Genomic DNA, 23,654 nt, shown 5'->3' on the forward strand with positions numbered 1-23,654 from the left:
ATGCCCCAAACACCACACAGAGGATCCCCTTCGACACAAGGGAGGAATCGACACTGCGCAAGCACCAACCCCTCAGCGCAAGGGGTTTGCAAGTACCAAGAGTGCAGTAAATCTGAAAAATAGGTTTTATTTTTTAAACCAGTGGTATCGTGACATCTTCTCTGGCATAACCAATTACAGCAAAGTTCATGGATAGAAACCAAAGAGCAGATCTCTTCTTGTGAGTGTGTCCTGTTCAGGCTGCACTGTAGGCAGGGAGTGCATCCCGCATGGGCTGCCTCCGAGGACGGGCTCCGGCTGGAACATTCCCACTCACACACACAGACACACACACAGACACACACACACACACACAACGTCTAGATTGGGTTTTAAAAATCTTTAGCAGTATCTGCACGAAATCACACTGTAGCATCTACACATAAAATGGCAGATAAAAATAATCTTGCTGTAGGTTTAGAGTGTATCTACATTTTCATTTGAATACCTGGACTGCTGGTCCAGCAGAAAAGGGAGGGGTTTATGTGTTGATTTTGTTGGGTTGAGGAGAGTTTTATCCCAGAGCATGACGTAACTGCTCTCTTCACCTCACCCCACACCTTTATTAAGTGTTTGACCTGAAAAGATCACTGGAAAGTAGCCTACGAAGAATCAACTGTCCCATCCCTTTGTGTGGCCTCTCCAAACACGGGGTAAAAACCACTACTGACAATTGCTCTCCATCCCATAGGTAACAAGTACAAAATACCACAAAGGCCTTTCTCCTCACATACACAGCTACACTGTCCACACATCGATGTCTAAAAACATCTCCTCTAAGTCCTAAAACTGGGCTCCTGAGCTCCGCAGGTGCAGTTCCAGCACACACACATGCTGGGAAACCTCCCTCCTGCCCGTCTCTACCTCTGGGTTTTTCACTCATGCAGAGTCCTACAAAATACAAAGTATTTGAACTATGTTTGTATTCAAACATACTCCCTTTTTCATGTTTCCTCAGGCAGAGATCAACCTGCTCAAAAACAGCCAAGCAGCTCTTATCTGAGAGGGTAAAAAAAGAAAAACAACCTCTAGTAAATGTTAGTTTTATATATATAAATATTTATATTTATAGATATAGACAGCAAAAGGGAGATGGTGGGTTTATGCATGCTTATTTCTTTGCTTTGGATTCCAATACTTCTAAAAACATCTTGTCAGGAAATAACTTAAGTTGTGGCACAAGATGCCATAGCTGGTTCTTCGAACATTTTACATTTGATCTCACAAGAAACCCTCCATCCCAGCCTCTCCTCCTCTGAAACCAGAGGGTCAGAACAAACTAAAAGGTGTGTCTATGCCGTATGTTTTCTCCTTTCCTCCTCAGAGCCTCCAGCATGGCAGGTACTTCACAATGAGCTGCAGCACATGAGGAAGGACGCTGTGATTTCATGGCACTGGCTGAGGTACTCGGTGTTCACCGATGGTTTAACTGCCCCAGTGCCATCCCCGAGAAGTAATAAGAAAAATCAAGCAGCTCTACATGCACAGACAGCTACGACATGCAAAACCACCCCACCTTGTAAGGAACAAAATACACCAATGTGTGGCTAGCAAGAATCTTCTCCAGCCTCTGTCTCCTGGGAATTAATGCTGGGAAGCCTCAGAACAAGAGGAGGGCAAGAGGGAAAGATACAGGAACACTCAATCCAGGGGTAGAGGCTGCTGCCTCAGAAGTTATTTCCTGATTACATAGAGTTCATGCCTGACTATCTGGGAGCCTCCCCCCCACAAAATCCAGCAGGTCAGAGATTTCCACTCTAGACTTCCTTTCCCCTCTCTCCCCATTCATTTAAGGCACAAACATATTTACAGGTTCAAACAAAACCTTTTCATGATCCACGAATTGGACATGAGAAGGCCTGTACATTCTACTATACCAGGAAGACCTGGACATAAATCAGCCATCTGGCACTGAACAAGGACATCCCTCAACGCCACCTGCAGTCCTGAAGGAAACAGAGGACTCTCCAAGCCTAGAAACCAACTTCCACTCTTTTGAGGTTACTCAGTTGTAGAAGAATCGATAAATGGCAATGATTGTAACCAAACCTTTAACACCACTTTCCCCACCTCACCCCAGCAGTGCAAACCGTTTGTGCACTGTTACTCTGGCAGGACTAATGTGTGGGCACAACAGGTTCTTCAGAGGCTTACCCCAGGCTGGACACAGAATACAAGAGAGCATGCAGCATGTTTACATAGACTCAGCTTCTTCCCTCCCCCTCCCGCCCCCCCAATTCAACACACACAAAACCCCTCCACCAAGGAGAATATTGTTGTGACGAGGCACTTGAATGATAGTTGGAGAGTCCCTACGAAAAGGCCTTCCCCTCACAGTGAAGTGGGACGAGCAGAAGAGAGTGGTTTCTCAGGACTCCATCTCCTCTTGGTCAAGCGGTGGTGGCACAAAGCTGATGACTTCATCATAAGTCAGGCCTGGTGGGAAAAGCGTGACAGGAATTTAACAGGCAGTACTAAAGACATCCCTCGCGCAAGAAAACCTGCAACAATCTTAGAGGGTCCAACACTATTTTAAACAAAGAACATGGTTTAATTAAGAAAAACAAGAGAATGGTTCCCCCACTCTCAGGCACTACCATGCACAATAAAAGATACTTCCAGAACATCAAGGAGGTGTCAGTAAGTTTGAAAACATGGAAGACATGAGCAACTATGTCACCTACGTATTTGTGTGCCTCCAGTAGTAACTAGTTACCAGGGACTATGCTCATTACATGCACGGCATGCAACAACTTCGCTCAGAACAAACAGGACAACTGTGGGTTTAGCTGTTTCTTTTGTGCCTCAACTCCCACAGCTCACCACGCAATCTGGCTCTCCTCCTGCCCCCCAACTCACTTTTCCATTCCTCAATCTCGAGTTCTCTGCTTTCAAAAGACTGGTCATAGGGGTCTGCCACTGGTTCATCATCCGGGTCGTGATACTGAGCAAAGTAGGCATGAGCCAGCGCTTCTGCTGCGGTAATTCGTTTGTCCGTATCCAGAACCAGCATCTTCTCTAGCAAGTCCACAGCTGGGAAAGCACCACAACAGGGAAGAAAGGATTGACACAGTGAGCTGCGCAACACTGCTCTCTGAAGCACAATGTTGTCAGAGGAATTATTTTTTGAGGAATCTGTAGTTTCTCAGGACCCACCCACCATCCACAATCTCTTCCTCCTATACCTGCAGCCCATGCGTGCTTTGTAAACTCTGGAAATGGGACATAGCCCTGTTCTGAACTACTTCTGCAGTCAAAACTGCACTTCGGGAAGTCAGTGTGTCCCAGGACCCTCTAGCTGCAGCCTCCAAAAGAGCACAGCACCTCAGAAGCATCTTACCTAGTGGATTGGCGCCAATAAACACGTTTTCAAAGTTCATTTTTGGCATGTAAGACAAAGACTGAATGTAGTTTCTTGCCTGTGGAAATAAATGCTCTGTTGAAGCATAATACAATCCAGCCACCAAGACAAAGTACATCTCAATCATCCTGAAGCGCTGGTTATTATGGTCTGTCTCCTTGTTTTGCCTTCTCTTTACCTGGTCTGGTACTTACTAGCCCATCAGCAACTTCCCAACTAAAAGCCACTCAAGACAGCAGAGGAAGAGCTGACATGACTCAGAGTTCATGCAAGACTGGAAAGCAAAGAGGTGCTGCTCAGAATCCCAGAGAGGCTGTGCACAGCACAGTGTCAGTTGGGAAGCTGCACAACATGGCACACAACACAAAACCCACTCGCATCCAAGACTCTCCCCAGTCTCTGAAGTGTGTGTCTGAGTATGTACAGTCTTCATTTAGTACAAAAGTCTTGCTGAAGAGCAGGTAGGGAACTGCCCACCCCATGCCACATGCGAGCACATCACTTCCAGAAGCAGCCCGGCCCTGCAAACCCCCCTCATCTGCTCAGATCTCACCTCGTGGCTGGGCATCCTGTTAATGAGATATGCAGGGGGTGTCCCCGTCAGACGCATGATCTGCTGAAGCTGGTTAATATCTTAAGTGCCTAGTCAAGGGCTTTGTTAAAAACAGTGCAAAAACCATTTTAAACACCAAACAGCTACATACAAAGCATCTCTTCTGCAAACCACAAGGCAAAAGCCATCAGCAATCAGCAGGACCCACTGATTTCTTCATAGACTCATGAAAAGTTTAGTAATTGCACCAGGGAACACTTAAACCAACAAGGAATTACTGATCAGTTGGTAACAGTGTCAGAACAGAAAGTATTTCTGCCCACCAGAAGTAGCTTTAATTACAACACGGTTGCATTGACATTTCCCAGGAGTTTTAAGCCACCAGAGTAGATGTTTTCCTTTGGCCGAAGCTACTGCTCAGAGATTGCCCTGGGCTGCTGCATTTACATCCAGCCTCAGGGCAATGAAGAAGAATTAGAACAGAAACAACAATTGTACCCCCTTCACCAGTTACCAGCTTTTTTTCTTGCTGTTCGGCAAGTACTTAAGTTCCTTGTGGTGCAAAGTGGCATTGGCTCACAACCGACACCTCCTTCTAAACAGCTTTGAATGCACTTAGAGATGTGGGTGAGGTGACAGAAGGCAATAAGTGCAAAATTAGCAAACCATTAGCATTGCATAAAACAGAGTTAGCTGATGTCAGTGAACAGAGAGGAAGCGCAAGTAATGCAGCAGGAAAACACAACTGGTTAGTGACACACTAAAGGCCCTCAATAGTTTTGCTGCCTCCATACAGTGGAGAGAAATAGTAACAGTATCACAGAATCAGAGAAGCTCAGGTTGGAAGGGACCTCAAGGAGGTCCAACCTTTCTAATTAAAGCATGAACTAGACTAGACATTACTTTACTGCAATTCTTTCTAAGCAGCCTCTTGATTTGGACCTGGCTAAGAGCAATTATTCTTTTTATTGTGCAACGTTAAATAAAAGGACCCACTTCAACCTTATGTATGCAAGTTAATCTTGTGCTTGACCTAGTCAACATTTAAGCTTCTCTCTCTCTCTAATCCCCAGCACTTCACATACCAGACTACCCTTTAGGTCAGTTCACAGGGCAACCAGCTCCAATCCCTCCAAGGGCAGAACATCCCAAGGCTCGTTCTGTTGGTCTGATACTCAGCAAGTTACCAACAGATTCCAACTTGCACATACCTGCCTTTATCAACTGCAATTCAAGGCTAACCTGACAGATTGCATTTACTGCCACTGTTAGGTGAAAAACAACATAAGGTGCTGTACAAAATAAGCTCATCATCACCCTCCACCGTGCTGATCCTCTGTTATAAATCAGGAACAGCAGAGTGACTCACTCCAGTACACTGGTAGTTACCTCTTCACAAGCTCATTGCTCACTGTGCGCTCACTTGTTAATCCACGCTATTATAGCACAGATTATGGATTAGTTAGAGCAGCTCTTGCTCTAACTTTTATGCACTTCACCTTCAGAAACAGGTAAAATTAAATGCCATTTAATAGTGTCTCTGCACAAGTTTCAGACTGCAACAATACCGAAATGGCTGAAAATAGAGGTCCCCATTTAAAAAGGGGACTGCAGAAAGCTTTTTACTATTACCCTGCCAGAAGGGACCCACACAGCAATGTTCTTTAAATACACAGCACAATAAGATACATTCTCAGCAGACTGTGTGCCATGGAACTAGCTGCCACAAAAAAGCACCTAAAAGGCATTTTGGATTTTAGGCTACAAAACCAAAGACTGTGGCAGCAGCATTTCAGACTTAATCATACTACAGAAGGGACACTGTGTTCAGAGGATAACACATTTGTCCCTGTTAAGAAAGAGCCCTGGGTAGGCAATCTGGAGAAATAATAATTGAGATGACCCTCAAGCTCTCAGCTGTGAAAAATACTTCCCCAGCAGCATCTGAGCATACAATATATTATGAAGTATAAACCCACAAACTGAAAGAAACATCACAAAGCAGTAAAATGAGAATATGGAAGGAGGAAGTCATACCACAGACAGAGGTAAGAGGAATAAAGATCAAATACACACAGCGGAAGAACTCAAAGCCATTGAAGAGCAAAGAATGACAAAGGAGTTAAGAAAAAAAGAAAATAAACCCCAACACATACTAGAGATAGACTACAGAAGGGCAACACACAAACTGGGGACTTCCAAAAGGGCAGATATTACAATCAAAGTGTAAACTCACAGACTCTGAGGAGATTTTCTTCAAAAGCTCAGGCCCTGGGGTTCCAACGAGTCTCAAAATGAGCTTCAACTGATCAATATCTAATGATGGACCATAAAGGAAAATGCTGGGACAAATCAAAATGAAAAGCGCAACGTATCAGCCTGTTGAAAGTTAGTTCCTGCCAAGGTCTCAACTAAGAAGCTGGTTTAAGCAAACTGCATTCATTGAATACCCCCTTATAATACAGCTCGGTCTGTACCAGACAGATGGAACCACTTGTCTACAAACACACCACATGCATTGGATCAGTCACTGCATCCTTCACTACCACAGAGCAGGAGCCAGAGTTGCTGCTCCACTGGCAAAGGACCAGTTCACATGCCCACTGTGCCCGCTCAGGCCCAGCACCACAGTACAAGCAGTCAACAGGATTAAGTTGTGTTAGTGACAGGTGAAGTGAAGCAGGCGGCTCACAAGGGTAAGAACTGGTACTAGCAAGAGGCAAGGCCTTTTGTGAACACCTTCCAAGGTAATTCAGCCACTTCTAAAACTTAGGAAGTCAGAAAACAGCTGGAGCCTGCTCGCGAACTGCAGCATTGCCCTGCTTGAAGATGGGGCTCACATTTAAAGTCTCTCCGCAGAAAGCTCTCGGGACATCACACTGCAGAGGCAAAGAATGTGTTATCCAGAACAGAGCCTCCACCAGGCCACATATCCATCCAAGCTGCCCTCTCTGACAAGACCTACGTGCCAAAATGTACACTTAAGGGAAAAATCCACGAAAGACACTGGTTTATTTCTAAACCTTACAGTAAGGAGGCACAAGGTGTCTTTTATAAATCATTACAAGAATAATCTCCCATCTTTACTGAATTATTCTCCGTGCTGCCCTTCAAAACCGACTAGGGATTTCAGACTATGTCTGTAATGTTTATATTTGTCCTTAAAATCGTATCAAACCAGTCATACATTTTCCTTTCCATAGAAGTAGTCTATTCACTAGACTACTCACTAGACAATGTTTCTTCCAAGATCAATCCCTTCCTCATGCTTTAAGACACAGTTACAATTCCTTGTTAGAGTATGTTGAGTACTGCAAGAACTTCAAAACCTGTCTCCTGTTTCTTAAGCAAGCCTCAGCTCCTGCAATACTGGCAAACTCTATGTGAAAGAAATCACAAATACTTTGCTAAAACCTTTATCTTTTAATGTAAACTCTGGTCTAAAGCTCATCTAAAGCTTTACACATGACATGAATTAAAAGCCCTGGAAATAGCACTTTGTCAGAATAGCTGAATTAACTTCTCACTTCTCAAGTTGCTTGGCCAGCTCCCACCTACTTAGACACTTGAAACCTAAGAGTAAATCCAATGTATCTAGTTGGATTTAGCTTAGCTGCTGAATTGCCAACTCTTAATTGTCAATGCTTAAAATGAAATCAGTATATCCACTGGTGAGTTAGCAGAGGGTGCTATGCTAACCCCAGTTAGAACATCTAAAGCAGCTGTTCTTCAGGGTCATTTCAAACAGCCCTTTAACATAGAATCATAGATTCTTTCAATCAATCATCCTTGTGCAAGAAACCCTTGTGCAAATTTCAGGCTGCTGCTGTGCCTCAGAAGTCACATGCCATACTCATATTTAAATGCTTTTAAAACCATGTGCCAACAATATTGCTGCCAGCTCTTTTCCCAGGAAAAGTGCTACTGAAAGATCCTTGTGCAATATGCTTCAGTGCCTTCTCAGATAAGCAAGAGAAAACACAGAACATGGAGGTGGCACTGCTGCAGGCACAGCAAAACCCAACCCCTGCTTCTCTTCTTAGGCTCTTTTTATAACCTGCTGAACTAAAGCATTCATTTAACTACAGGCCCTACGATGTCCCAGATCACAGAATCAACTAGGCTGGAAAAGACCTTTAAGATCATCAGAGAAATGAGCCATAAGCAATTAAAAGACAGGAAAAAGACTTAGTAAATACAAAGCAAAAGAAAATACAAACCAGAAACAGAACACGTGCATGGAAAAAAGCCCAGCATGCAAACCCCAAGCGCCATCAGCAAGGTACCCCAGTGAGGCTCAGTGATTCCAAACTTCAGAGAAGAACCTGCTATCACCAGCAGGCACTGCAGGGCTTTGACAGCTTACCCAGGCAAAGCAAAGTTCTGTTTTAGCTGCCACCACAAGCAGGAGTGAGATGTATCAGAAGAACATGTAATATCAGACTCATTAGTTATCAGAAGTCTCACACTACTGAATAAAAATAGTCATAAAAATGCTTTCCAGAGTTTAAAGGGAACACCATCGATTTAAAATATACAGAAAATTGGCTAAACTGGTACAAAACATTCAAGATATTAGTTGTATTTTATTATTTTGTGCAAGTCAACTTTCCCACTTATTTCTATGAATCGACATTACAACGGTTGTAAAAACATTCAGAATATACATGTTTAACAAAAACTGATCCTGACACAAGACAGATATGATAATACCTCAAAGCAAGCCTCTAGCCAGGCCTCACATGAAAAGCCTGAAGGAGTTTGATTTTCATTACCTCCACTTTTTTGTCTCTGACTTGTCCTTCCCACAATCTTGTTCGCCTTCTCCACCTCCTGGCAGAGATTTGACCCATATTAGAAATCCAGCTTTCACCCAAGTATTTGCACCCCTAAATCACAACAGGAACAATTCAAACAGTTTACATTCAGTTTGAAGTCCTGCAGAGCTGAGCCACATTAATCACCGGATTTTTTCTAAGTCTATCTACAATTGTTACTTCAAGTCAGTGACAACCATGGTCAGAATCTCTACAGATTAGGTCCTTCAGAACTTCAAACTAAATTCAGTGTTATCAGTGGCACAACCACCATAGAAGAGCATCATCTCAGAATACAACCTCGATTACTTACCAGATTAACTTTACAGCCTGCCTGTACAATATATGCATCGCTAGGGCATATAAAGAACTATCTGATGGCCTGTAAATAACATTACACCATTTCTGCTAAATCCTTGGTGAAAGGGCCCAATGTTTCAACCAAGAGAATCATCTGAATGGGAGGATGACTTGTGGGTGTTGGTTGATGAGAAACTTAACAAGAGCCGGCAGTGTGCGCTCGCAGCCCAGAAACCAACCGTATCCTGGGCTGCATCAAAAGGAGCGTGACCAGCAGGTCAAAGGAGGTGATCCTGCCCCTCTACTCTGCTCTCATGAGACTTGGAGTACTATGTCCTCAACATAAGGGCATGGAACTGCTGGAGCAAGTCCAGAGGAGGCCATGAGGATGATCAGGGCCTGGAGCACCTCCCGTATAAAGACAGACTGAGAACGTTGGGGCTGTTCAGCCTGGAGAAGAGAAGCTGCCTGGAGACTTCAGAGCAGCTTCCAGTGTCTGAAGGGGGCTACAAGGATGCTGGGGAGGGACTCTTCATCAGGGACTGCAGCAACAGGCCAAGGGGGAATGGGTTTAAACTTAAACAGAGGAAGTTTAGGTTAGATATAGGGAAGAAGTTCTTTACTGTGAGGGTGGTGAGGCACTGGAACTGGTTGCCCAAGGATGTTGTGAATGCTCCATCTCTGGCAGTGTTCAAGGCCAGGCTGGACAGTCTTGGGTGACATAGTTTAGTGTGCGGTGTCCCTGCCCATGGCAGGGGGGTTGGAACTAGTTGATCTTAAGGTCCTTTCCAACCCAAACCATTCTATGATTCTATGATTACCATCCTGAGAAAGCTCCACCTATTCTGTCACTACATATGTAATTTTGGAATGTGAAGTCAATATAGTGAGAAAATCAATGTCTTGAGACCAAAAATCAAAAAGAATGTCAAATTTTCTGTTGTCAAACAGGAGCAGTTTCCAGCTTCCTGAGCACACAGAATATAAACTCCCATTGCCTCCAACTGCAAAGTGAATTCCCTGGAACTGCAGTGGATTTGGATGTACTGTATCCTCAGCTACTAGAGGCATAGAATCAGAGTGGTTTGAGTTGGAAGGGACCTTAAAGCTAATCCAGTTCCAACCCCCTGCCACGGGCAGGGACACCTTCCACTAGAGCAGGTTGCTCCAAGCCCCTGTGTCCAGCCTGGCCTTGAACACTGCCAGGGATGGGGCAGCCACAGCTTCTCTGGGCACCCTGTGCCAGCGCCTCAGCACCCTCACAGGGAAGAGCTTCTGCCTCAGAGCTCATCTCAATGTCCCCTCTGGCAGGTTAAAGCCATTCCCCTTGTCCTGTCCCTACAGGCCCTTGTGCAAAGCCCCTCTCCAGGTTTCCTGGAGCCCCTTTAGGCACTGGAGCTGCTCTAAGGTCTCCCCTTAAGGAGCCTTCTCTTCTCCAGGCTGAACAAGCCCAGCTCTTTCAGCCTGTCCCCAAAGCAGAGCTGCTCCAGCCCTCAGAGCATCTTCATGGATGATTAATGGTAAAACAGACCTTGAATTAAGCACATTAATCGCAAAGTCAGTAAAGCAGCAACTGCACAGTGATACTGCAGGAGTAGCACAGGCCCCAGCAAATCTGTGGGTACAGAGAAATCATTAAGAGCCCAGAAGTACCCAACAGGATCTACATCTGCAAAATTCCTAAAACCTTCTCCCAAAATCATGCATGTATAAAGACTTCAAAAAGCCTTCCAAGGCAGGAAGAAGCTACGACCATTTGTAATGTTACTTCTACTTGCTGTCTTTAGATACGAAGAAAAGTGGAGTGAAAGCTGACAGCTTAGGGCCTTTCTAGATCCTTCGCTAAGAGTTACATGCACAAACAAAACTCATAACCACCAACCCTGCTCCCCTTATAGTCCTAACCTCATGATAAACAGCACATATGTTACCTGAAGTCTGGAACTTACACACACAGACTGTAAGAACTATAGTATTACAAAATTCTATCTATGATGGGAAAGGATTGAGCCTTATTTTTCTTAAAATCTAACCAACTCAGAGTAGAAAAAGCATTTGATTCAAAAGCTTTATTACCATCTGCAAAAGAAATTGAGCATTTCAGGTAAAGAATCACAAGTATCTGCTGGGACATATATATTAGTAAAGTACCTTAATATGCCAAAGCAAAAACTGTAGATCCTAACAGTAAACTTTAGTTTGCATTGTGGATATTATTTGCTAGAATTGTCTCTGACAACAGAAAAATCCAGCAGATGTGACCACACAGCAGAATACAGCAAGTTCAACCAATCTGCAAAGAGATTATGAGATGGAGACAGGCAGAAAAGGAGAAAAACAGATCAAGTTAAAGCACAATGAAAAGGGAGGTGAAACCTGTCAAAACTGGAAGGAAAACCTCTCCCCCCATGAAAGAGTTCTAGAATTGAGATGCTTTCAGAAGTAACCTAGTAAAGAGGAGGCCAGCGCTTCTAACTCTAGTTTGTTGGGCTTTTTCTCTATCAAAAGCTAACATATTTCAATTAACAGATATAAATAGTAATTAATAAGTTATTAAAATAAACAAAATGTGGTTGAAAGAATAAGCGTTGCTAAAATGGGGGCAATGTCATTTTCTCTGGCAAATGAAGTCCAATTTCTTGGCAAAGAAAAACCTTGCCGGCAGTTAAGTTATCCCAACATGTTGTGTGGCTGAAGGAACAGAAGCTGGAAGGTAACAGCTTAATTCAGGTCTTAGCTCTAATTTCCTGGGGGAAAATGTGACCAACTATCCCAAAGTGCTCTCTCTCAAGTGTGCTCAAGTGTCCTGCCCAGCCCACTTCGGTGCAGCAACAAAATGCTTTTGAAATGCTGTTATTCGAGGTTGATCTTTCATGTTGATATAAAGGTACAGTAAAAGAAGGCTCACAATCTGGTAAGACTCAAGAATGGAAGTGTAACCTAAATGTTTCAGAGCAATATGGCATGAGATACTTGGCACTAAAGCATCTGCAAAGGGGCTGCTTTCACAGCATTCCACTAGGACACAGAGAAAGGCCAAAAGGGATGCTTCACATTTGCTAGAAACCTGAAGTGTGAGAGGACTCTTAGCAGCCAGCCTACTCCATGCAGTTATTTTCTACAAACTCAAAGAGCAACGAATTTAAATGAACTTAAAGGAAGGTAACTCCCAGAAACAAACATGTGGGTAGTTCTTGTATGCTAACAGACAATAAAGAGGAACAGATTTGCCTTCTTGCACAGTGATTGTTTTGTGTGCAGCAAAATTATGAACTCACCTCATCAGACTGAAAGTAAAAGAAGCCATTAATTTAAAAACAGATAAAACCACCCCACAAACCAACCCAGAACTTTTCCTGTGAAGTTCGTGAAAGTGAAGATTCCAACTTCCATTCCAACAAATATATTACTTCTAAAGGATACGGTCTGTTCCAGGGAACAACGTTCTTCCAGTCAACAGTTCAGCCATAATGCATCCCACTGACCAAATATCAACTGAACAAAATAAAACACAGAACAATGTAATGCAGAAGAGAACAGTCTCAATAGAATCACCCTGTCCAACCAGTACAATCAGCTTTATCCTTAAATGAGCTTATGACATTGAAAGGAGCCAAGATACAGTGCAAGGTAACTGACTGTGCTCAGTAACTGCGTCATCTCAGATGTGTCCAGATATAGAAGACAAGATCAGGCAGATTTTCCTTCCAGAGTGTAATATGCATTGAACACCAAAGAGCTGGGCAGGAAACTGCACAACCAGAGAGGAAGGAACCCATTCAGGACAACCCTGAGGAATGAATTTGCATATGGCCTTATGGAAATTCTACCCAAACCACCACCAGCTATTATGCTACAGATGCAAGACAAGTCCACATACATGCAAGGGGAAAAGAGAAAAGAAGAAAAAACAGTGGAGTATGAAAAGCACGTTATTTGCTCTCCTGCACAAGAACTATTCTCAGCCTTTGCTTTTCCTCTCAGTGCCTGATCTAGAAGTATCATAGGGAAGCATGTTGTGCTGCTGAGAAGATACTGGAAATCGTGAGGAAGATGTAACTGTGAAGGAGCTGCTGAGAAGAGAGGAAAGGAAGGGAGATTTATACTTTTTAGCATTTCTTCCCACCTTAACTCGAGATATTTTTCAGCACATTCCCAGTAGCTTCCTAGAAATACACCTTCTCCTCATCCAGATATATTTCATTCTCTTTAAAAATCACCATGCTAAGAAAAGTAAGGGATGACAGTATTTTGCTGATTGTGATTTTGAAGGTTCAAGTTTAAAGAAGTTTTATGAATACTATCACAGTGATTCTGAAGTTACTAAGGTTCAGTAGACTGTGGTTCCAACACTAATTCCATGCCTTCCTTCTTTTGATTACCCTCACTGAAGTGTAATTCCCATGACTCCCAACTTAGGTGATCAAATGTAAAGCAGCACACGTAAAGAATAACCTCTTTTATTCTACAATTCAGGAACTGAAAAGCCTTGTGTTAGTTAACTGTGTTACCTGTCTGGTTGTAATGCATCCAGTTCAGCATGATCTCAGGGGCCCTGTACCACCGGGTAGCCACGTACCCAGTCATCTCATCATCTGTGTGTCGGGCCAAGCCAAAATCCAGGATCTACAGAATAGAACAGACATCCACCAACTGCTGCACTGGAACAACTCAAACTACGTAGAGCAATTAGCTAGGCAGTTATTGGATTGGGTGGAGGAGAGGTGGTGCAGCTGCAAATGCAGATGATGAAACTACATTTCACAAGCTGTTAAAAGACACCAGAACACTGTAAGACTCAACACGCTGAATTTTGTCTGGATACCATGTCTCCAAACCAACTAAACTCAAACCAAACTGTTAACTCCACTGAAAACAGAGAAACAGATACAGGAAAACATCCTTACAGTTGGGAAGGACATTAGTACTTTGGGCCACAAAAATATTTCTGCAGGAATTATTTTGTCCCTTTAGTTCCAAATGACATCCACATGACATTCACTCAAATCCCAGTCAACCCAACCAGAGCTTGTGACCACATTACCTTTAGCTCACAGTCTTCATTTACAGCCAGGTTACTAGGTTTTAAATCCTAAAGAAATGAAACATCAGCATTAACAGTGGTATATATGTTGTTTCACAAGTCTAAAGTAGATTAAAATGCAAATGCACAGAGAAAATAGATTCTAACTGGCTGTAAATATCAACTCTCCATACTCAGGAAATTATTTTATCCCAAAGTCTGTGTCACAGCTAAGTGAAAACACATAAAAGCTTATCGCAATACCAGTGCTGCAGATGCGTATTTAACAAAGAAAAGCTATTTCACAAAGATACAAGCCAAACATCAGCAGGAACAGAAACTAAGAATCTTGACAACCACCTCCTACATTTAACCTTTTGACTGGTTAACCCAGATAATTCTTGGAAAATTTCTTCTTTTTTCTATAGGTGCTGCATTGTAAGATTCTGTGCCACAATTTTAAAGCCCTTGGTTCAGTACAGGAAGCAATGTTAGGATAAATACTCACCCTGTGTATTATGTCAGCTGAATGGATGTACTGTAAAGCAAGATGACAAGTTTTATGTAACAGTCCAAGCGGCCTCCTTCATGTTTCTTCACTAGACAATTATTGTCCTACCCCATCCCTCCCAACTCAAACACTGCAGCTTGTCTGAAGGAGGAACCGAGCGTGTGTCTATGGGCAGTGTCTCATTCTGCCTCTCCTCAGGATCACCCAAGGCAATGCCACCCCAAGGGGAACCCCACAACTAAACAAAACTGAGGAAATGGAAGATTCACAGTCAGAGCAGATGAGAGGGCAGCTCAGTTCATCATCTTCCAGACTCTGCCTATAGGTATGTGCAAAAATATCTGATTAAATGATAACTAACTTTACTGACAGAGCTCGAAAGAGGTATGAAGTGAAAGAGTAATAAAAGGTTATCCCATGATATGATAGGAAAATTACAGAACCCCCACTATGTATCGATATGAATCTCTGAGAAAATGACATTCGTCGTCAACGTCCACCTCCCATTGATGAGCCATCAACATTCAGGTAGGACGGGGACAAGTACCTTCAGTCCCCGAAGAATCTGGTATATGAGGAACTGCACATGGTCATCAGTAAGTTTCTGGCATTTCACAATGTTGTTCAGATCTGCTCCCATCAGGTGTGTCACCAAGTACCTAGGAATAAAAGGAAATGGGCTATGAAGCAATCCCTTCTCTGGGATTAGGATAAGAACTCCCTATGAGGTGCCAGCAGCAGGGCTGACTGTCCCAAAGTGTGTTGCTGAATGAAACATGGCTCGTGACACTAAATAAAGTCATGAACTTTATGGATCAGCAGGCTGACTCCTACAGCACCAGTCAATAAAACACAAGTGAGCAAGTCTGTTGAGTCCAGTAGTTTCGGGATGTTCCAGGATCTTTTGTGCTGGAATTCAGAACTGCTTAAGAATGGTGGCAGATGAACTAAGATGGCAAATACTTTTGTAATCATCTGGGAGATGTAAGGAAGACACAAAAAATGTTTTGTTGCAGTTTTCAGAGAAGTTACCTACACATCATTGAATTCTTCTAGAGACTTGGCAGGGGTGAACACATCCAACAAGCCAATCACCTAGAAAGGAAACAGTACAGTGAAAAAGCTGAGAAATACATTCATAGTGTAATATGATACAGTTACCAAGATCCTTTGTGGAACAGAAACCACTCATTCCAGTAGCTGTTTCACTTCCAACTACATGAATCATTCAGATGTAGACACATTAGTATTTATATAAGATCAGAAGCAAATGTTCAATTCTTGCATAAAAGAATAGCTCAGGTTAAAAATACACAGCTGTCTTTTCACACCAGCCACCCACTTAAAGCATCAAATGGGAGCTGTAACTAAAGGCAGGTGTAAACACTGGTTGAGATTAACTTACTTCAAAAAGCATCTAAAGTTTTTTTCAGGAAATAAATGGATGAGAAAAACAACAACAAAAATCAACCACCAGACAAAACTGCCTGCTTCCTGCTCAGTTCTTAGTTACACTGTTGACTCCATGCTAAAATCAGAATTAGAAGAGTATTACGAGAGCATCCATCAGGGACTGTAGTGATAGGACAAGGGGTGATGGGTTCAAACTGAAACAGGGGAAGTTCAGGTTAGATATTAGGCAGAAGTTCTTCCCTGGGAGGGTGCTGAGGCGCTGGCACAGGGTGCCCAGAGAAGCTGTGGCTGCCCCATCCCTGGCAGTGTTCAAGGCCAGGTTGGACACAGGGGCTTGGAGCAACCTGCTCTAGTGGAAGGTGTCCCTGCCCGTGGCAGGGGGTTGGAAATGGATGAGCTTTAAGGTCCTTTCTAACCCAAACCAGTCTGGGATTCTATGATTTGTTTCACTTGTACTGAGTAATGGGTAGAAAAATTCAAGGATCCATAACATCCAAGCAATGAATAATGACAACTACACTGGAAAAGAAGTCAGGCAAACAGCCATGCAATGAGCACCCAATTTTCAAACACAGCTGACAGGTGTGACAGTGTCACTCGTATTTTCTGCCAAAAGAGCAGCTACTCCACCTCTCCATCTACAGCTAACCTGTTGTATCAGAGAGGAAAAGGATATGCTTGTGTTACTCTGTGGGAAAGAACTATACCTTATTATCCGTAATTGTCTTCCAGATCATTAACAGCATTAAAAAAAACAAATATCCATTTGGTTGACAAAGTTCATTCTATTTTCACTGAAATGTGCTTTTAAACCTTATTTTCCTCATGCTAATAGCAAATATTATTTTATGAATGTATGAGCTGAAAAGACAGGTTCTTTTCATCTACCTCTAAAAAACTCCTCTTCCCTTTTCAAGACCCTTAACCCACTGAACCTTCTAGATTTGCTCCTGTGGTCTGCACCTCGCAAAACCAAGCGGTTTACTTCTGAACTGAGGTGTGACTAGTCAAGACACCAGCAGTGATGATCCTGCCTGAACCAGCTCTGAACATCTCTGCATCTGCAGGATTTTTAAACCACAACCTAGATAAATTTCCCATAGACAGATGACGGTATGATGAACTGATAATAAATATTTCCATATACAAACAACTTCCTTTTATCAGTCACTCTTAAAGCTACATAGGCTCCTGGCAATACTAATCCAAAAATACTAACGTGTGCCAGCCACAGAACTGCTGTAGCACCAGTCACAATCTCATTTTCACTGCTTAATCTTATTATCTTAGACAAAATGGATTGATACGCTGTTTTGTTGTTTGGTTTTTCTTTTTATAGATGCAGATGTTCAAAGTTTTCATCAGCTATGAGAAAAGGCCCAGAAGAACTCCAGGGGTGGATATAAGCAGGATCAAATGCTACCTCTGCTGTTGAGACATGGGTATCACACAGAGGTGCTGAGGAAGAACTGCTGACGATAGTATGAATATGCATTAAAACTTCCAATTATGTCAGTCACACTAAAAATGCCAACAAGATTTGGGGGTAATGAGCTGCTGACTGCAGTGGTTAGAAGCCACAACACACAGCTACCACTGCCAAAGGGAAGATCTGAACAGACCACCCAAGGACAATCTGCCAATGAAATCAGGCTGATCTGGCTTTCTGTGGTAGATGAAGGTCCTGGGCTTGCTCAGCTTGCTTCCAAAACAGTGTTTCCCTTCTGCTAAGCTGGAATGTGCTCAGACAAGAGAAATCAAGAGCATTCCTTTCCTTTTGACATCCTGACAGCTCTACAGAGGGCAGGTTATGAGACTATTTGCTCCAAACAGCATGCAAAATAAATGTGATGGTGTGTTAATGTCCCAAACACACAGAACTGTTTTCTACACCGAATTGGGGTTATACCAAAAACCAGCTCAATGTAACACTCGTCACATCCTATTTGGTTTCTCTGTTGATGATTTAAGTAGATGGCTTGTATGAAAAGCCATCTGATTTCCACCCCTCCTTTTACCTACAGAAATAGTGACCATCTACTCCACCCCCTTCTGACACAGGCAAGCCAAACCAAATATCACTTGTGTCCTAAAACCTAAAGACAGCATGAACCTGCTAAGCAGCAGTTTCCAGATCATTCTAGGAAACACTAAGGGATTTTTTTACGCAAAATTCGTTATATATTTATTGGGTTTGGGTTTTTCTTTTTATCTACATGCTTTTCTACAGCTATAACCCCCTGGACCACTAAAAGCTTTGTATTTAGCATTAGGAGAAAAACATAGAATCATAGAATGGTTTGGGTTGGAAAGGACCTTAAAGATCATAAAGTTCTGACCCCCCCTGCCATGGGCAGGGATGCCTCACACTAGACCAAGATCCAAACATCCAATCCCGATGGATGCTCTCTGGACAGTGCAACTTCAGGCCACCTTTTCATACTTCACTTTTACTCCTTCAGCTTACATTTTCGTGTTTCATGTGCTTAAGCAGTCGCAGCTCTCGGTAGGTCCTCTTGGCATGGATGATAGACTGAAATGGTCGGGACAGCTTCTTTACAGCCACACGCAACCCCGTTTTGGTGTCAAAGGCAGAGCTACAACAAAGAGAAATCAAATTAGCAAAATGATTTTTTATTAAACACCTTCAAATCCACATCTGGCAACTCCAGACAGCAGCTTCCTGGGACACTAAGCCACAGTCAACAGCATTAGTGAAACTAATTTCTAGACATCCTGGTCCACAGTCCATATCCCCACCCCAAACCCCCACATATTGACACAACTGTTGGTTTCTACAGCAAATGTGTAAAAAATGAGTCTTGTTCAAACAGTAAAGGGAAATATTGTAAATATTATCCGTATTCCTAAACACATATTCACACACCACACTTCATCACAAAATGCTGTGCTCAAAATACTTTTATGGTTTAAAGTCCATATAAAAATCCAAGGTCTGTGCCTAACAAAATCAACTGTGATGCTTAATCACATTTGAAGCTGAAATCACATTTCTTTGGTAAATCATAACTAATCCTCAAGTCCTGTTACCAAAAACATGTATACAAGCAAATTATATTTAGCTGTACATGACCAAAGCTTGCCCCTTTAGCAGGAACTTCGCATACATAAACAATATTTCTTCTTAGAATCCACAAAGACTAACTCCAGCCCATCTGGTAATTTTACATGTATATATATTTGATATTTTGTACTGTAAAACCATCTTTTGAAGTAAGTCCTTATACAGCTTCTTTATAATATTAAGAAGCAGAAGCCTGATACTTCCAAAACAAAAATCTCACGCATTAAGAACTATGTTAAATTTCTGATACACTGCATAAAATCTTCCTGAGCATAGGGCTTATAGTTGAGGAATTAAAGAAATGTAAAGCTGTTTAGCTCTGAACCAAATTACTCCTCTTTCGTCTCTTCTTCGATGTTCTTACCTAAAACAGCTCTGGTTTGTCAAAAAGGAAGGAGAAGGAGAAAGAGAGGATGTGAAATCAAGGTCATACAATACAAGGTAACAAACAAGAGGAAAGCATCGAATGGAGAAAGTCAGAGAAGGACAATATTTGTTTATTTTCCTGCTGCAGTTTGATTCAGGGCAAACTCCCAACTCCATTTAAAAGTGAGCATGTACTACTTCTTGATAAGCACAGAATCAACTAGATTGGAAAATCCCTCTAAGAGAAATGTGTGTAGCAGCTTAACTAACAGAAAGTTCAAACCCAATCACAAAAGTAGTCCCAGAACAAACCCATGAATGCATATTTCCCCCCCCCCCCACAATGTAGTTGTCATCTATTTTTAAAGCAACTAACTGGAATGAACTTGCAAAGACACTCCTTATCTCAGAGCTGCTCAGTTTCCATGGAACTTGCTAGATGAGGTTTATGAGAAATAGAAAACAAAATAAGAAGTTTGTTTCTACCAACAGCAATCTTCCCCTCAGGTCTTGCAAGAGAGTGGGAAAACCCACTAGGCAGTATGGAGGAAGAGTATCTCCTCCTCTCTCTGTTAAGGGGTACATGAGCACACACACAGTGGGAAGAGCCATGGCCATACAGCTACACAGTAGATCACAGGAGCACCAAAGTATCCCACACTGCCCCGGATCATGCCCATTACTGACCATTTCCACTCACCAGTCCCCCTCACTTGGCTTGAACAGACAAAAGCAGATATTAAGGATTCACTTTTCAATCTTGTTTTCAAACCAGCAAGTTTTCACACCTCACCTCACATTGGTATTTGAGCTGCAACACTTCACAGAACACAGAATTCAGTTTTTTTTGAAGTAAACCATTTTGCAATATACAAACATCCCTAATTCAGGCTGTAATTATATTGCAGTATTTTAATGATACTTAAGGTGGTTTCTAGGACTTAGAGCAAAAATAAGGTTAGTCATCATAATTCAACACATGTTGTTGGGAATTAAGCAGGTATCTTTAGCAGCTTTCAAATGTTTTGGGTACAAAAGGCAGCATACACCAGTATCTCTTTCATCTTGAAAAGAAAGGGATCCCCTGCATACTAACCACGTTCACAGCTACACAGTCAGACTCCTCTCTTGTTTTCCACCAGATTGTCTTTAGAGCAGATTTGAGAGCCACCAACATCAGCTACTTCAGAGTCCAAAGGAAATTCAATTTCATCTTCTTTTTAATGACATTTTTGGGGTCATATCAAGTCATCATTCCCCTGTGGATGTACAACCTCCAAGGAGAACTGCAATCAGCAGTACTGAGAAACCATTTAACCAACATAAGGCACAAGCCCAGGAAAGAAAATTTTCTATTACTGCATATTCACAACCTAGAGCTACTCCTGAAGCCACAAGAACTCTAAGTTCAGTCACATTTGAGGCCTAGAGACTGTTTCTTTGCAGGTAAAGGCATGCTGAATAATTTTCTGCCAATACAGATAACTGCCTCATGGTTTTCACGCGTAGGAACATAGAGCTACAGAAGAGCTGTCAGGCTGGAGAAGGGTTTAAAGAACATTAAGTTGACTTTCATCACAGACTTAAAACAGCTGCATTACACTGATGATGTTTCAGCTAAAAAAGCCCAGCTAGTAAAAACCTGCATGAGCCACAGTTTTAAATCCTTTTAAAACAACATCAGCACAAATTTGAATTTATCATGGTTTTTTTTAACCTCTAACATGGTATTGTGCTGTCGCACACAAGCTGCATCCACCTCACCCTAAGTGAGCTAAAAGTACCATTCTGAGCTAACCTGAATTGAATCCAGAACAGAAGGGCTAAAAGGAAACAACTATTTTAGAGAATCTATCCATTGGTTCGACTTCTATCTTCTCAGAAGTAAATGTGAAGTCATCTGAGGAATTGAAGTACACACAAAATTAAAGAAAGCAATTTATTTAAACATTTGATGATCAGAATGTTAATTTTTGTGCACTTTTACCAAACACCAATGCTGCCTACCACTAGCACCTATGCCAGTACCCAAGGGAACTGAACCTCTCTAGCGGTACCTTCGGAATTTATTTATGCACCTCTACTTATAGGCAGAAAAACCCTACTTGGCAGCTTATCATGAACACACGCTGCTGCAGAGTTCAGTCTATATGCGCATGTCAGTCGCTTGCCCTCGCAACACACTATAAGAAGTTGTAAGTCTTAATCTCCTCTATTTTGTTGGCTGCTGCTTCTCAGAAAGCTGCAATAAAAAACTCTGTAGGACAAATGTGCTCACACTGATGTCATTTCTTAACATACAAAGTTCCCATGAAGTTCAAGCTACTCACTTTCGCTTCCAGAGCTCCGCACCTGCGCAATTGCCCCCTCCCCAGTGTGTGCTGCTAATCCGACCTGTAAGGCTGCTTCATCCCACTCACTTTTATACCCTCTTCATATCACTCCTCACATATCTACCACACCTTACTGGAGCAGCAGGCACCTGTCCCTCCAAGTGCATACATACTCTGGAGGCACCTGAACGCTTTGATAAGGGATTAGTATGCTTAAAATGAAAGTGCATCAGTAAAAAGAAACTAAAAGTCCATGGAGGAGCAACAAAGGTGAATTTAGGGTGGTTACTTCAATTAATTTTCATTTTGAGGAACGGCTGAGGGAACTGGGGGGGTTTAGTCTGGAGAAGAGAAGGCTCAGGGGGGACCCTACTGCTCTCTACAACTGCCTGACAGGCGGTTGTAGTGACGTAGGAGTTGGTCTCCTCTCCCAAGTAAAAAGTGACAAGACAAGAGGAAACGGCCTCAAGTTGCTCCAGGGGAGGTTTAGATGGAGATGAGGAACAATTCCTTCCCCAGAGGGTGCTCAGGCATTGGAACAGGCTGCCCAGGGCAGTGCTGGAGTCACCGGCCCTGCAAGTGTTCACACACCGTGTAGCCAAGGCCTCAGTGCCATGGGTTAGTGGTGGCCTTGGCAGTGCTGGGGAACGGTTGGACTGGATGATCTTAAAGGTCTTTTCCAACTTGGCTGATCCTGTGATTCCTCTGGAGCCTAATGTTTTTAAATTTCTTAAATCCATAATGTTTCTCTGTTAGTTTAAAAAGAGGGAAATTATCTCAGTATCTTTGTAATCCCCAGGAAATCCAGTCAGTGTTGGTACAACTGTGGGTCGAAATAGGAGGAAATCACAGGTTTTGGAAGGGCCACAAAACTTGGCAATCTACGAACAAGCATTCTCTACAGCCCTCTCCTCATGTGGAGTATTACAAGATTGATATATCAGGAAGCCACATGTGTTTTAGTGTAGACCTGGTTACAAAAATCTTCTTTGTGCAAGAGACTATGTTATATGGATATACAAAACCGTTGCAAGAATAAATGAAATAACATTTCACACAACAGATGTCACAGCGACTGTTACGTGACTTAGTAATGATCAATCTGAGGACACAGATCGATATTTCTTGAAGGTTTGGAACTGAATCCTACTTGCATCTCCACATACTTGCAGTTTTTAAAAAGAGATCCTGAAAAATCCCCAAGTTGGCCATTTGAATGTCATTCTTCTGATACTGCATATAACACTTCAGAAAACACTGGGATATTTGCTCCAAGCATGTGCCTCCAGTGCCCATTTTCCTGCAGAAAATGCTTCTCTCCATCCACAGACTACAAAATAAAGTCAGGTTCTTGTGTTGAGGTGCTCCAAGTCACACTCACATTAGATACTTAAAGCAGCTTACAGCAGACAGCTCCATAGTTTAAATGATTATCTGCTGGCTTAATTCTTTCTTTTTTTAATTAATTTCCACACACACACTTTCTAGAAATTCCTCAGTTCTACAAATTCCTCATTCCTCTCATCTTGACAACTAAATGAACACCAGAGCATTTTATTATATTCTAATATAACAAAGCAGTAGGCATACATGGAAGTATATTTAACCATTCAGTTTAAGGGTGGTTAAAACCCTGCAATTTACTATTCAAATGCAGAGGGACGACCTCAAAGTCTCAAATGAAACCAGGTAACTTATTACTGGGGAGAGAAATCTCCACAGGGACAGAGAGCAGGACAAGTCATTGCAGGAATATCCTAAATACATCACCATTTGCAGCTTAATAAAAGATATACATATATATGCAGGGGGGTTTATTTAATTCTGACACCCTTTCCACATCACCAGTCTTT

General features: G+C 42.4%; 1 protein-coding gene across 3 annotated transcripts in view; it reads right to left on the minus strand.

The window, feature by feature from the left end:
* Positions 1–107: 107 nt before the first annotated feature.
* The window catches only part of MAPK14 (mitogen-activated protein kinase 14), a 25,860-nt gene continuing 2,313 nt past the window's right edge, over positions 108–23,654 (minus strand). The window contains exons 2-12 of one of the 3 annotated variants that reach the window (XM_030473457.1): positions 18,485–18,614; positions 15,641–15,699; positions 15,152–15,263; positions 14,602–14,631; positions 14,115–14,162; positions 13,582–13,696; positions 12,494–12,565; positions 6,190–6,269; positions 3,380–3,458; positions 2,899–3,072; positions 108–2,475 (exon numbers count right to left, since the gene is read on the minus strand). In XM_030473457.1, coding sequence (XP_030329317.1) covers positions 2,408–2,475; positions 2,899–3,072; positions 3,380–3,458; positions 6,190–6,269; positions 12,494–12,565; positions 13,582–13,696; positions 14,115–14,162; positions 14,602–14,631; positions 15,152–15,263; positions 15,641–15,699; positions 18,485–18,614 — 967 coding nt within the window. In that variant the 3' untranslated portion in view covers positions 108–2,407. Of the gene's footprint in view, positions 2,476–2,898; positions 3,073–3,379; positions 3,459–3,953; positions 4,034–4,524; positions 6,270–12,493; positions 12,566–13,581; positions 13,697–14,114; positions 14,163–14,601; positions 14,632–15,151; positions 15,264–15,640; positions 15,700–18,484; positions 18,615–23,654 lie in introns of those variants that run through there. The other 2 variants (XM_030473458.1, XM_030473459.1) reach the window with 2 other exon arrangements.

Source organism: Strigops habroptila, chromosome 18, assembly GCF_004027225.2.
Source record: "Strigops habroptila isolate Jane chromosome 18, bStrHab1.2.pri, whole genome shotgun sequence".
NCBI classification, from domain to species: domain Eukaryota; kingdom Metazoa; phylum Chordata; class Aves; order Psittaciformes; family Psittacidae; genus Strigops; species Strigops habroptila.